The sequence below is a fragment of the Ambystoma mexicanum genome, chromosome 1q, assembly GCF_040938575.1.
Source record: "Ambystoma mexicanum isolate Mex_15411 chromosome 1q, UKY_AmexF1_1, whole genome shotgun sequence".
Classification (NCBI taxonomy): Eukaryota; Metazoa; Chordata; class Amphibia; order Caudata; family Ambystomatidae; genus Ambystoma; species Ambystoma mexicanum.
The window spans coordinates 1,534,186,655-1,534,200,578 of NC_090922.1; the positions used below are offsets into that span (position 1 = coordinate 1,534,186,655).

At 46.2% G+C, this 13,924-nt stretch overlaps 1 protein-coding gene across 1 annotated transcript in view; it reads left to right on the forward strand.

Annotated features, from left to right (window-relative positions):
• LOC138551108 (asialoglycoprotein receptor 1-like) overlaps positions 1-13,924 on the forward strand; it is a 212,147-nt gene that overhangs the window by 147,301 nt on the left and 50,922 nt on the right. Inside the window, exons 4-5 of the mRNA XM_069642462.1 lie at positions 3,295-3,452; positions 5,557-5,663. Of these exons, the coding sequence (XP_069498563.1) occupies positions 3,295-3,452; positions 5,557-5,663 (265 nt within the window). The remainder of the gene's footprint in view (positions 1-3,294; positions 3,453-5,556; positions 5,664-13,924) is intronic.

Consider the following 13,924-nt stretch of genomic DNA (forward strand, 5'->3'; position numbering starts at 1 on the left):
TATCAGTCCCTGGCATGCAATTCTCCCATCACTTACGTCATCTCTGGCAATGCGTGCATTTGCCTCAGCCACAGGCACTGCATTCTCATCCTCAGGGGTGGTATGTCCACGTCAGGGGGTAGTGGAACATTCCTCTTCTCTTCAGGCAGATATTGTGCAACATTGCACACACAAGCACAATTTTGCCAACTTTCTATGAAGCGTACATCAGGGCTCCACATGTATGGTCTAGGCAGTGGCAATGTGCCTTCAGGAGTAGGAAGGTATGCTCAATGCACACACTGGTCCGGCTGTGATCGTGGTTGTAGGCAACCTATTCTGGTGTTTGGGGGACACGTACAGGGGTCATTAGCCAGGGCAGCTGTGGGTATCCGGAGTCACCTGCATGGGTGGAGGCACAGGCATTAGTCACGCTGTAAGGTGTGGGTGTGGACTTACACAATATAAGGTCAATGTACTATCTGGGCATGCAGATAGACCTTCATTTCATGGCATGTGTCTATTCAATGTCTGTGCATGCAGTGTCACTCGTGTCATGCATTGTTTGTGCTTCAGATGCACCCTGTTCCCTTGCAGCATATGCTATGTTTGCTGTCTGTCTGTGACATGTGCAGTGGATATGGTGGCTGTAATGTGGTTGTATGGCATGCTGGGTTCCCCATGGACCCTCCCTGGGCGTCTGGTGGAAACGTGTGGGCATTGGGGGCTGGCCACACATGGGTGCATGGCCGTGGCACTGTCAGCGATGTTGTTTTGTATGGCATTTTGGCCATTTGTCTGCATCTGATAGGTGCATGTTGCATTGTGGTCTCTGTAGTCATGTTGGTGTATTTGTTTCATACTGTTGTGTACTACTGCTCTTCCATGCAGGTAAGTCAGACATGTGCATGCTCTCTGGTCTGTACTGTGGTGCTGGTGCAGGAGGTGGTCATGTGTGGATTTTGCATTTGCTTGTCATGCCAGCATTTGTGTGGTCATTCAAAATACCCCCGATCCCCATTTGGGCATGTGACCCACAGCGCATGTGTGCTGGCTTTTCGACTCAACCACTATCCAGGTCCATTGTCCTTTCTGCCTCTCCATGTACCCTGGCAGTGTGCTGTTCCATACGACCATGGCATTGTGGGTGGAACCAGAGTAGCGGGCACAACTGTGGCTGATTACGAGGTTGGGGCCGCCGGTCACCTGCACATTGATGGAGTGGTAGTGCTTGCGGTTTCGGTACACTGCTTCGTGGGCCTGGGGGGCCACCAGCGCCACATGGGTACAGTCCAGGCCAGCAATCACATTTGGCATTTGGGCAATGGCATAGAACTGTGCCTTCATGGCATTGAGCTGGGCTGGGGTGGTAGGCAGTGAAAAGTTGTGCTGCACTTGATGCAGGAGGGCTTCAAGCACCTGGCCCCACACTGTGAAAAATGTTGCTATGGTGTGCATCATGGCCACAGAGTGGTGGGAGGTGCCAGATCCAAGGAATTGTAGAATGGACACTAGCTTCAGCAGTGGGGGCACAGCTGTCCGGATATTGATCCTGCTCCCTATGTCGTCCTGTATTGTGGTGGGCAGCTCTGTTATGGTCTCCCTGTTGAGGTGGTGCAGGGTGACCAACTGGCTGTCAGTGAGTGTCCAGGGTGAGTGTCTAATCCAGGGATAATTGCATGACATGCTTCCAAGCGCAGAATGTGCACCTGTCTGTCCCAGTTCACAGTGGCTAGTGGCAGCATGGTGTTGGAAACAGTGTTCGGGGTAGGGGTGTGCCTTATGTAGTCCTCTGGGGTGGATCGGGCTCACCTGTGGCTTAATTTCAGGCACCTGTCTTAAGGTGGAGGCTTGAGGTAACTGCGCTGTGTTTTCTGTGGTATTAGCACTGGTTCTCTGCGTTAATAATGTCGGACTTGTAATAGTGCCAGCTGTTTTACTGTCAGCAATATTTGTGACTGCTCACGATCTGGTGGAGCGGTGTTGGTGACGCTAATTCTGTTACCGCTTCTAAGCGTTACCCCCAGACTTGTGATGAGGCCCAAAGAGACTTGTGGTAAGAGATACTTTGAATCTTTGAGATGGTGACTGAGGAGGTGTATTCTGATTGGCTTGGGTCATGTGACAAAAATACAGGGGATCGGTGGTGAGAGTGTCTTAGAACAAATGACGAGGGAGAGGGGGTGGTGCGCCAGGAGGGAGCCGCTGGGACCATTGAGAATGATGACGGCGTCCCAATGGAGTAGGTATCTGTGGACTTGGGGACTAGTGACCCCATGGGAAGTGTATTTGATATCTGTGAACATTAAAACTGAATGCTATGTAGATTTGGGAACTTTGGTCCCTATTTACGGGAAGTCTGTGGCCTAAAAAGGGCGAGAAGCTGAGAAGGTGGGATCCTGCTGAGAGGAAGACTGGGCAAACACACAGTTTTATGCCATCATCAACCAATCGCTCAACTGAGATTCACAGTGATGTGGAAAAGGACTAGTCATGCTAATCGCACATCACATCTCATGACTTCTATGGCTCGCAAGAAATGCAAGGTGATCATGCTATGATCGTTCGTCTGGCCAGTAAAGGAAGCTCTTTAATCATGATGGATTTTAACTTGTTTCAGGAAAGGAATCATAGAAACCTTGGGGACAATGCTTTCTGTTATGTAACAAACCTATGCTTTCTGGGAGTTGAAGTATTGGTCCATTTTGATTGGAAAATTACATTCAAGAACCACACCCCACCAACAGAGGCTGCAGGGAGGCGAGGGGGAATTTCTCTGCACTCTGCAGGTGCCCCCTCTGAAATGGTCTACCTGCCCCTCTGAAACTTGAGCCGAACTACTTCAAGTTCCAGAAGCAGCTCAAGACCTTCCTTTTCTCTTCTACTTTCTCTCTTCCTCTCCCTTGCCGACTGACCTGTTTGCTGCGCTGCCTGACTGCCCTCAGAGTCTCACTGAGTAGCAGGCCCCCCTTGACCAGTAGCTCCTGCATTGCCTCCTGGCCTACCGCACATATAGGGGCTGTATCTGGAACCCTAAAGTCCCCTGCCTACCTGCACTTACCCAGATCCGTGCTGCCCTGGCTGCACTTACTCAGACCTGATTGCTCTTCCCTCTTGCCTCCCCCCTGCACTTTGCGTCTCGCACTTGCACATCTGAATGACAAAAGGACTAGTAAGATCTTTTCTTTTGCCTTCCCCTCTGTCTCCCTCCCTTGTCTTGAAACACTTATGTACAGGCGTGCGTTATAAATGACTTATCATATCATATCTGTTGCTGACTGGGGTATTAACTCAGGTGCCGCTCTCTATCGCCAGACTCCACGTCCAACTGTTGCCCAGATGAATGGGTAGGGTTCGCTGGAAGCTGTTACTTCTTCTCTAAAACAGGAAGGTCCTGGGACGACTCCAAGAAATTCTACGCATCTTTGAGAATGTCTGCGTATCTTGTGGTGATCAACACAGACGCCGAGCAGGTAGGCCTTCCCAGTGGAATGGTAAAACATGCATTGGAACGCTGGATCTCGCATATGCGGCGGAGGGATACTTGTTATGCCTCATGCGGCGGAGGGATACTTGTTATGCGATACTTGTTATGGGGTGGGCAGCGTGGGATACTTGTTATGTGGCGTGCTGGTGTGTAACTGGCTGCAGTGGATGAGTTAGTGTTGCTGGCGGCAGTCGATTAGTGCTAGCTGTGACCTGATGCCTACGTGTGCTGCCTTTCTAGGATGGGTGGTAGTGCTGGCCGGCTGTTGGTGCTAGCCTTGGGTGTGGTGTAGCAATGCTGGCTGTGCAACATGTTGTGAAAGTGTTGGATGTGGGGGATAGTGGAGTCATCCTGGTATTGGTTGATGGTGTAAGAGGGTTTATGGTCATTCCATCGAATGAGCATTCCATCTAAACAAATGCATCAAACAAATAACAAATTACCATCGAATGTGTTTTGTCCTTTTTTTTTTAAATGGGGGGTCAACCCACCAAACCCCCGTTTTTTACCCTTTAAAACCCATTATAAATAACACTAAACCCTTTACCTTGAAAAAACATGCATTCGATGCATATGACCAGATACCGTGTAAGAGTGCCAGCTGTGAAAGATGTTTTGGAAGCGATGGGTGCAGGCGGTGTTGCGGGGGTCCTGGCTGTGGGTGGTGGTGTAGATTTGGCAGGCTATGGGGCAAGGTTTAGGAGGCATGGCTGTCACATATGGCGTAAAAGTGCTGTGCTGCAGGAACGCAGTTTGCAAGGCTGGTTGTGAGCTATGGTTTAGGATTTCCAGCTGCAAGGGATATTGTAGGAATGAGGTCTTTGGGGGATCATGTAGGACTAGTGGATGCGGGTGCGGCATAGCAGCTATCTGTGTGGTTTATTGTTGCAAGGCAGGTTGTGACTTATGGTTTAGGATTTCTAGCTGCAAGGGATGCTGTAGGATTGTGGTCCATGCGGGATCATGTAGAATAGGTAGGTTTGGGGTGCGTCATAGCAGCTATCTATGTGGCATGTTGTTGCAAGGCTGCTTGTGAGCTATAGGTTAGGGTGTCTAGCTGCAAGGGATGCTGTAGGAATGTGGTCCACCGGGTTCATGTAGAATAGGTGGATGTGGGGTGCGGCATAGCGGCCTTCTATGTGGTATATTGTTGCAAGGCTGATTGTGAGGTATGGGTTAGGATTTCTAGCCGCAATGGATGCTGTAGGATTGTGGTCCATGCAGGATTATGTCGAATAGTGGATTTGAGTTGCGGAGTAGCAGCTATCTGTGTGGTTTATTGTTGCAAGGCTGGTTGTGAGCTATTGTTTAGGATTTCTAGCTGCAATGGATGCTGTAGGAATGTAGTTCATGGGGGATCATGTAGATTAGGTGGATGTGGAGTACGGCATAGCGGCTATCTATGTGGTATATTGTTGCAAGGCAGGTTGTGAGCTATGGTTTAGGATTTCTAGCTGCAAGGGATATTGTAGGAATGAGGTCTTTGGGGGATCATGTAGGAATAGTAGATGTGGGTTGCGGCATAGCAGCTATCTGTGTGGTTTATTGTTGCAAGGCAGGTTGTGAGCTATGGATTAGGATTTCTAGCTGCAAGGGATGCTGTAGGATTGTGGTCCATGCAGGATCATGTAGAATAGCAGCTATCTGTGCGGTTTATTGTTGCAAGGCTGGTTGTGAGCTATGGTTTAGGATTATTTTCTAGCTGCTGTAGGAATGCGGTCTGCAGTGGGGTCATTCAGGAGTGCTTCATGTGGGGTGCGGCTTAGGAGTGCAGACTATGTGGCATGCGGTTGCAGGGTTGGTTGTGAGATGTGCTCCTCGAGTGGCTGTGAGGGATGGTTTTGCGGTGCTGCCTGTAGGCCATGCTATAGGATAGCTTGTTGGTGTCTGACCGTGGCATAGAAGGGCAGCCTGTAGGCTGTGATGCAAGAATGCTGGCTGCGGGCAGCGGCGGCGTGGCTGGCCTTTGAGGATGCTGACGGATTGCTGATAGCGCCTGGTGATATGTGAAAGAGGGTGGGTGCTGTAGCACCCTGGTTATCTGCAAGATAATAGTGCCATTTAGTCTAATGTTTGCTCTGCCATTGCAGCAATTTTTGCAGACGAAGACTATTCCTGCCTACACCTGGATTGGCCTAACGGATGTAGATGGTACCTGGAAATGGGTGGACGGCACCAACTACGAGACCACCCCCAAGTGAGACCACTCCCACCCCCCACTATGCATCTCCTTCTCCAGCCCCTGCCTCGTGTATACATTGCACGCTTAAGCACCAGGACACAATCCGTGGAAGAACCAAGACAGAGGTGGTGACCATTAGAGCATAGACAGCGTTACAGCAGGCAGGGAACACTTTCAGAAAGTCTCTGGCTCTTATCATTGGGTGTAAGCAGAGTATGGGAATGTATGCATTTTATTGTGATTATGCAAAGAGGGCCATGGTAGGGGTTAGCCCTGCTATGTCCTTAATCATCATGTTGCCCCACTTTTTCTGTACTCCCCTCTCTTGCACGCCGAGGACCGCCAGCACCCAGCCACCATCCATGTATCTGTCCCGCAGCCTCCTCTTTGCGTTACTTGTACACTTCTTCACACGGGTCAGGGTCCTAGTGGATGCAGGCCCCACGATGAGCTCTCTCCCATTGAGGGCAAAACACGCGTTTATGGCAGAGATGATGACACAGCTGGCAAATGAACCAGGAAATGCCAGCGCGCGAGTGAGGCAGGGGCCGAGCCTGTTTCCAAGGTTGGGAGGGTCAGCTTTCCAGGCAAGCCCAACGTGTGACACATGCAGAGAGTTGACGAAGAATGAGGCAAAGCGTCAGGTCTGTGAGGCTAGTGCTTTTGTATTTTGCCCATTTACGTTGGACTTTTAAGTTTGGGCTATTGGGGGCTGCAAACCGCCACGTATAAGTCAAAACTATTGCATTAGAGTACAGATAGGGCGAAATGGCATATGTTTTTATTTGATATTTGTATAGCGCCTACTGCTGGCTTCGTAGCGCTGCGGTGGATAAACGCCATTCGGAAGACAGTAACCAGTGCACCCCGTGAATAAAAGGAGCAACACAATGCCAACCAACAGTAATTGACATTCCAGGATCAGCAGAGATGACGAGGTTGAAGCCTTTTAAATAATGCAGAGCATAATGCAAAGGCATAAGGAAAGACTGCTATGTCATGAGGAGGGACACACAGCTTGTAGGTGTTGCTTGGTTATTTGCTTCCCCATTGACTGCCCCTGGCCATGCTAATATCTATTGCCATTGAACCCCAGTTCCCTCACCCCACCCCCCCACCTGCCCAAACACCTCTTCATGGGAACTCTTTGAGCTCACTTTAATCAATCCTTACCATCAAACTGTGCACTCAAAGCAGTCTTCTGAGACTTAATGATTTAATTGGAGATGTAAATGTGGTACTAGTGTAATACAAATGGCTTAACCCCGTCTGTCTTAAGCCACTCGATTTATAAGCACTAACGTCCTGTTAAAAACAAGCATTGGCAAAGCCAACATTTTTGGATTGTGTATTAGGCATTTGCGAGGCACTGCTATTATATGCCTAGGTACTCGCACCATTTTGCACCTACTGCCATCAATGGCCAGTTAATACCACTACGGATGTGTCTGGCAAGTGCCTTTCCCATGCCTACACAAACGCCGAAACTGTTGGCATTGCCAATGCTCCCTTGTAAAAGGAGATACGTGTTTCATGCATATTTTTATGGTTTTTCAAGGCTAAATTCTTTTTAGGCACAGGATTTTCTAATCATGGCATCATGGCATATGTTATGTATAATAGAAATGACTTCCAATACTCGAAAATAAAAGATTGTGTGACAGAGAAAGAAAATGGAAAAGTGGAAGAACACTGTTTGTATATAGGCAAAAAAATACATGTTTAAAATTTCTGGGGAATTTACAAAAACATTTAGTGAGGCATTTGCCATGAGGGTGACATTAATTCGCTGCATTTTCAACTGTGATATTGGGGATAAGTATGAACATCCATTTGAGCAGAGTCACTCCCCCAGTAGCCATCGCTGGAAGTTCACCTCCAGTTCTGAGCCACAACAGCAAGGCATTGTGGGTATGCAAATTAGCCCAAATGCAAACCTTTTTCTCCAGGAAATTGCTTTTGCCTATGAGGGTAGGGCTATTTTATACATAGCTTTATCAACCCAAGACAGACATCTTGCAAGGCTGTCAGGTATTTTGTTATATACATAAACAAAATGGGGGTGTCCTGAGGACGCTGTCCGTATTGTACTCTGGCAAGTTGAATGTGTTCTAAGACACTCGCGGTGTCCTGAAATGCTCTGATTACTTACCGGTGGTCTTCATTACTCCTAGTCATACTCTTCCTCGTCACAGTACTGACGACCCTCCTCACCCTCCCTGCAGGGAAGGTCCCATGCTCCGGCTTGGTAATATGAAACTGAGTGATGTGGATGTGGGGGAGGAGTTATAGGAATTTAATGAAATAGAAGAAGGTCCTGTGTCAGAGGCAGGGGCCTCATGAAGTAAGTACTGGGACGAGGAAGAGTGGACGTGGAGGTAATGTTTGCAATGAAACAAAATGGGGGTGTTCTGAGAACGCTGTTCGTATTGTTCGTTGTCAGGTTGAAAGTGTTCTAAGAACCCTCCTTATGTCCGTTGACATTACAATTTCCTATGGGCCTTACCCAACTTTTTGTCCACTAAACAAACGATAAATCAGGCTGCTGTGCGCCGACATTATGGGATAATCCTATCACTTGCCCCATCGACCTGCTTTTGTGACACTAAATCATATCTCCCGCCCCTAAGCCTGACATTATCAAAGCATTCATATTCCCCGTCTCTCTCTATGACGTTACAAGGTGCGTAGCCAAACGCGCCCAGTCGTCTCCATTCCTACGCGACTTTACACCGAACCCGGAAAACAACACAGATCATCTCACAACACAGCGCGCCACAATTCAGAATATGAAACTGTGATTTAAAAGCAAACAGCAAGATTGTACATTTCGTAAAGTACTTTTATTTGACATCAAATGTTTAGAGAAAATTCAGCGATTTGCATTTGTCTTTGCTGTCGATCTGCAAAATTTCATCTTGAGTCACGCGCTGTTCCTTTGCGGTACACATGGTGTTGGTTTATGATAAAAGAAGCACTATGGTCGCACTGATAATCGGAAGGCTGGTCCAACAACGAGGCATTAGACCACCATAATGGTTGGTATGTTGCTTCTGGCCGCTAGTACCGCGTAAGGCCCAGTCGTCTCCAGTCCTACGCGACTTTACATAGAACCCGGAAAACAACACAGATCAGCTCACAACACAGCGCGCCACAATTCGGAATATGAAACTGTGATTTAAAAGCAAACAGTAAGATTGTACATTTCGTAAAGTACTTTTATTTGAGATCAAATTTTTAGAGAATATTCAGCGATTTGCATTTGTCTTTGCTGTCCATCCGCAAAAGTTCATCTTGAGTCACGCACTGTTCCTTTGTGGTACACAGGGTGTTGGTGTATGATAAAAGAAGCACTATGGTCGCACTGATAATCGGAAGGATGTTCCAACAACGAGGCATTAGACCACCATAATGGTTGGTATGTTGCTTCTAGCCTCCAGTACCGCGTAAGGGCATATTGGTCCTTGCCGATTGTCCCATAAAATGGTGAGGGTCATGAAGTTGTTTCGAAGTAGCTGCACCTGGCAGTTAAAAAATCTGTCGGCCGGGGTCTAAAAATCGTGGCATTGACAGTAGGGCAGGATGTACCTGTTTTAAAAACATAAATTAGTCTCACGTGCCGATCTTCATTAAAAATATTCATTTTATTTATTAGGGCGTGAAACTATTTGCTAGCGAGGATAGTGCAACGGAGTATGTTAACTTATTCCCACTAACCCACCCTCTCTCCTCTGCCTTTTTCAGAGCCGTCTGAGCGCTGGGGGATCACTTCAGCGGTGATAGTGCACGGTACAAAACAATATGCCACATTGAACGAACAAGTACAACTTAACCGGGCTTTAACGCCACGCTATTGTTATTATATTTCGGTATAAAATAATCTAAAGGGTTACTTACATTATATTGGCATTTTCCATTGTCTACGCGTAATGCAGTCCCTAAATACGACTTCGTCTGTGCCAACGATCTTTCTCATAGTGATATAATATATAAAAGCGGTTTTGTTTCAGAAATTTCATCCTTATCGTCTCTTACATTTTTGCACCACTTCTTCAAAAGAAGTCTTTTGGCACGATCCCTGTCTGTCAAGGTCAAAAAACAATAGAACCGAGCTGCGAGCAAAAAATGGAAGCAGCTGACCTTCACTGTGAACGAGCATACATTCTTACTTTGCAACATTCTGTGTAAAGCCATCCCTGAGAAATTGCTTTTTACACTCCATCTTTTTATATTGTCTGCATACTAATGAAAAAAGTTTGTTAAAGGGAGTTTATGGTTAACTTGCGCTACTAAATACCTATGAAATTCAGTAAAAAAACTTTGTTAACGGGACGTTATGGTTAAGTTGCGCTTTTAGAAACCTATGAAATTCAGTAAAAAAACGTTGTTAACGGGACGTTATGGTTAAGTTGCGCAACTAATAACCTATGAAATTCAGTGAAAAAACTTTGTTAAAGGGACGTTATGGTTCCAAGTAAAACCGAAAAACCCCTGAAATTCGCCAGTTATGGTAAGCTAAGCAACCATAACCCGCGCCACCACCGTGCACTGCTAAGCCTAACACCCAGGACATCAAATCTGAGGAAACAGCTAATTGATCCCAAAGGAAACCTGTGTGAAAAGCTAAAGGATTTCAAAGGAAACCTGAGCCAATAGATTCCAAAAAGAAACCTGAGCCAAAAGCTAATAGATTCCAAAGGAAACCAGAAAAAACAGCTAATTGATTCCAAAGGAAACCTGAGCGAAAAGCTAATGATTTCCAAAGGAAACCTGAGCCAATAGATTTAAAAAAAAACCTGAGTGAAAAGTTAATAGATTCCAAAGGAAACCTGAGCCTATAACAGATTCCAAAGGACACCTGATAAACCCGAATAGATTCCAAAGAAAACCAGAGCAAAAAGCAAATAGATTCCAGAGGCAACCAAATTGCTGTGGTAAAAGATTCCAAAGTAAAACTGAGTGAAAAGCTAATAGATTCCAAAGGAAACCTGATCCAAAAGCTAATAGATTCCAATGGAAACCTGAGTCAAAAGCAAATAGATGTGTGCTCTAGCACCTTCAGCGTCTGTGTGCTAGATGGAATTACCAATAAAATATCTCAGACCAAATAACTGGACAGACTCAAAGCAGATAGTAAAATACTGCTTTAATCTCAAAGAAGTAAAGCAGGGTGAATAAAAACTCATCAAATCGATTTATACAAGATCACAATGTCTTTTCGATTATACTAATTTTATATAATGCTAGATGCGTCGTCTATGACGTCATCCTATGTGGCAAACTGAAAAGCCTATCGAGGGGTGGGGTTGGACTAGGGGAACATAGCTACATATAGATAGTACACGTCTTAATCTCTCATTGGTGGTCTCTTGTTTGTGAGACACACCCTGAGCTACGTCTATATACTTGGTGTAACATACTCGTCACAGCAGAGAATATGGTAGCGTAATAATACTTTGTAACATTTTATATAAATGTGCATGGCATGCTTTTCTGTTTGGCTGGCAACCCAAATGCATCCTTGGACATTCGGCTCGCTAGCAGCAGGTACATAGAAACGAAACCCAGGTGCTTGGAGATAGGTCAGCTCTCCCCCTTGTTTTCCCTATTTGTCTATCCTCTCTCGTCGGTAGGCCTCATGCTAGTGTCTTCTGTTTGAAGGTTGAGCTTGACAGTCTGCACTGTCTCAGGAAGTTCGAGGGAGTATAGGTACACCATTATCTTAGCTTCACACTTAATGAATAGCCCTTGTTTGCAAACTCTTTGTCACGTGTTACGAGACCATGCATTTGTCCATGTCAAAGTGCATTGAACACCATTCGATTCAGTTATGCTGGGTGCAGTTGCTCCTCTTGGCCTTTAGAGACTTGTGCACTCTATCCCATATGAACTTCATGCCCTTTTAATTGTCCAATACTTGCCATCCGTAAATGTTCTTGGCCCTCCTAATCTTTGGGAAATATGTCCTTACACATAGTCTGCTCGTTAGACTCCCCTTGTGCTTTTCCTCCATCTATCGAAATAGCATCCTTGGTCCTAGCTCAATGTACTCCTCTATTTTGCAAGGGACCATAACTACTTGATCATCTTTGCACTTTAAGACCCTGGGCTTGTCTTTTGAGGCTGCTGGGTCGATTGACATGAGCCATCATCCATCTTCTTCCTTCTTAATCGTTGAATATATACCTCTAAAAAGCAAGCTTCGATGTATTCTTTCTACCTTGCGTTTCAGCGTATTTAGTTATGGACCAATGAGTCACTTCATTCTTCTTTCTATTTGAAATTACTGTATCGTAGGGTACATATTTCTCTTAGTGCTTCAGTTAAATCGTCATTCTTGAGTATTTTCATATAGTTTCAGCATAGTTTCTTATATCTTATTTATGACATTGTTTTGCTGTCGTCAGACTTTGTTTTAATGCATATCCATTCGGTTCATGGCTGCATTTCGACAGCTCAGCAAAGTACATCCTTCTTGGTAAATTTCCTCCACTATGTCAACTTGCGGGTACACTCTTAAGGGTTGTCTGAGTGCATATCGTCTCTCATATACTCGACGTGTTACAGGATTATTTCAAGGATTCAGGCATGATTTCCCCATCATGGCTCTTTGTCTGTCATCCCAATATGATGGTGGCAAGGGGGCGGGGACCATGAGAAGACAGATACCTCTTCGTCTACAGATTCCAAAGGAAAACTGATGAAAAGCTAATGGATTCCAAAGGAAACCTGAGTGAAAGGATAAAAGATCCCAAAGGAAACCTGAACGAAAAGCTAAAAGATACCAAAGGAAAACTGAGTGATGAGCTAATAGATTCCAAGGGAACCCTGATCTAATAGCTAATAGATTCCAAAGGAAACCTGAGAAAAAGGCTAATAGATTCCAAAGGAAAACCGATTGAAAAGATACTAGATTCCAAAGGAAACCTGAGCCAAAAGCTAATAGATTCCAAAGGAAACCTGAGCCAAAAGCTAATTGATTCCAAAGGAAACCTGAGCCAAAGGTTAATAGATTCCAAAGGAAACCTGAGCCAAAAGCTAATAGATTACAATGCAATGCATTACTTTAAGGACCTTTTCTACTGCACCAGATTACCACTGTGGTGGTCACAAAGTACTGAGATTTGTCTGGAGGTTGCTGTATGGCGCCCCCACCTGGGGGATCCAGATTGTAGTCTGCAAGGAATGGAGGAAGCTAGTGGTGTAGCAGCACTGGAACAGGGGTAGAGATGATGCAACCAGACGGGATAAAAGGGGGTCGGGCAGGTTCAAGAAAGCAAGAGAGTGTTTGCGATAGTTTGGGGGCATGTCGAGGCAGCCAAAGTAGATCTGAGATCAGGATTGCAGAAGGGAGGAGGGGAACAGAAGAACGGACTCATCATATGAGGGCATCTTCAGAAATAAACAGCTATTACTAAAAGAAGTGTGTTGCTCTGTGATGGACGTGACGTGTGCTCAAGAGTAGTGTGTGGCCTTGTGATCGATGTGTGTGGCGCTGTGATGGATGTGACATGTGCTCAAGAGTAGTGTGTTGCTCTGTGATGGACGTGACGTGTGCTCAAGAATAGTGTGTGGCGCTGTGATGGACGTGACGTGTGCTCAAGAGTAGTGTGTGGCTCTGTGATGGACGTGAAATGAGCTCGAGTAGTGTGTGGCGCTGTGATGGACTCGAGATGTGCTCAAGAGTAGTGTGTGGCTCTGTGATGGATGCGAGATGTGCTCAAGAGTAGTGTGTGGCTCTGAAATGGACGTGACATGTGCTCAAGAGTAGTGTGTGGCGCTGTGATGGACGTGACATGTGCTCAAGAGTAGTGTGTGGCTCTGTAATGGACGTGAGAAGTGCTCAAGAGTAGTGTGTGGCTCTGTGATGGACGTGAGATGTGCTCAAGAGTAGTGTGTGGCTCTGTGATGGACGCCAGATGTGCTCAAGAGTAGTTTGTGGCTCTGTGATGGACACCAGATGTGCTCAAGAATATGTGTGGTTCTGTAATGGACGCGAGATGAGCTCAAGAGTAGTGTGTGGCTCTGTGATGGACGTGACATGTGCTCAAGAGTAGTGTGTGGTGCTGTGATGGACGTGAGATGTGCTCAAGAGTAGTGTGTGGCTCTGGATGGATGTGAGATATGCTCAAGAGTAGTGTGTGGCTCTGTACTGGACGTGAGATGTGCTCAAGAGTAGTGTGTGGCTCTGTGATGGATGTGAGATGTGCTCAAGAGTAGTGTGTGGCTCTGTGATGGACGTGAGATGTGCTCAAGAGTAGTGTGTGGCTCTGGAT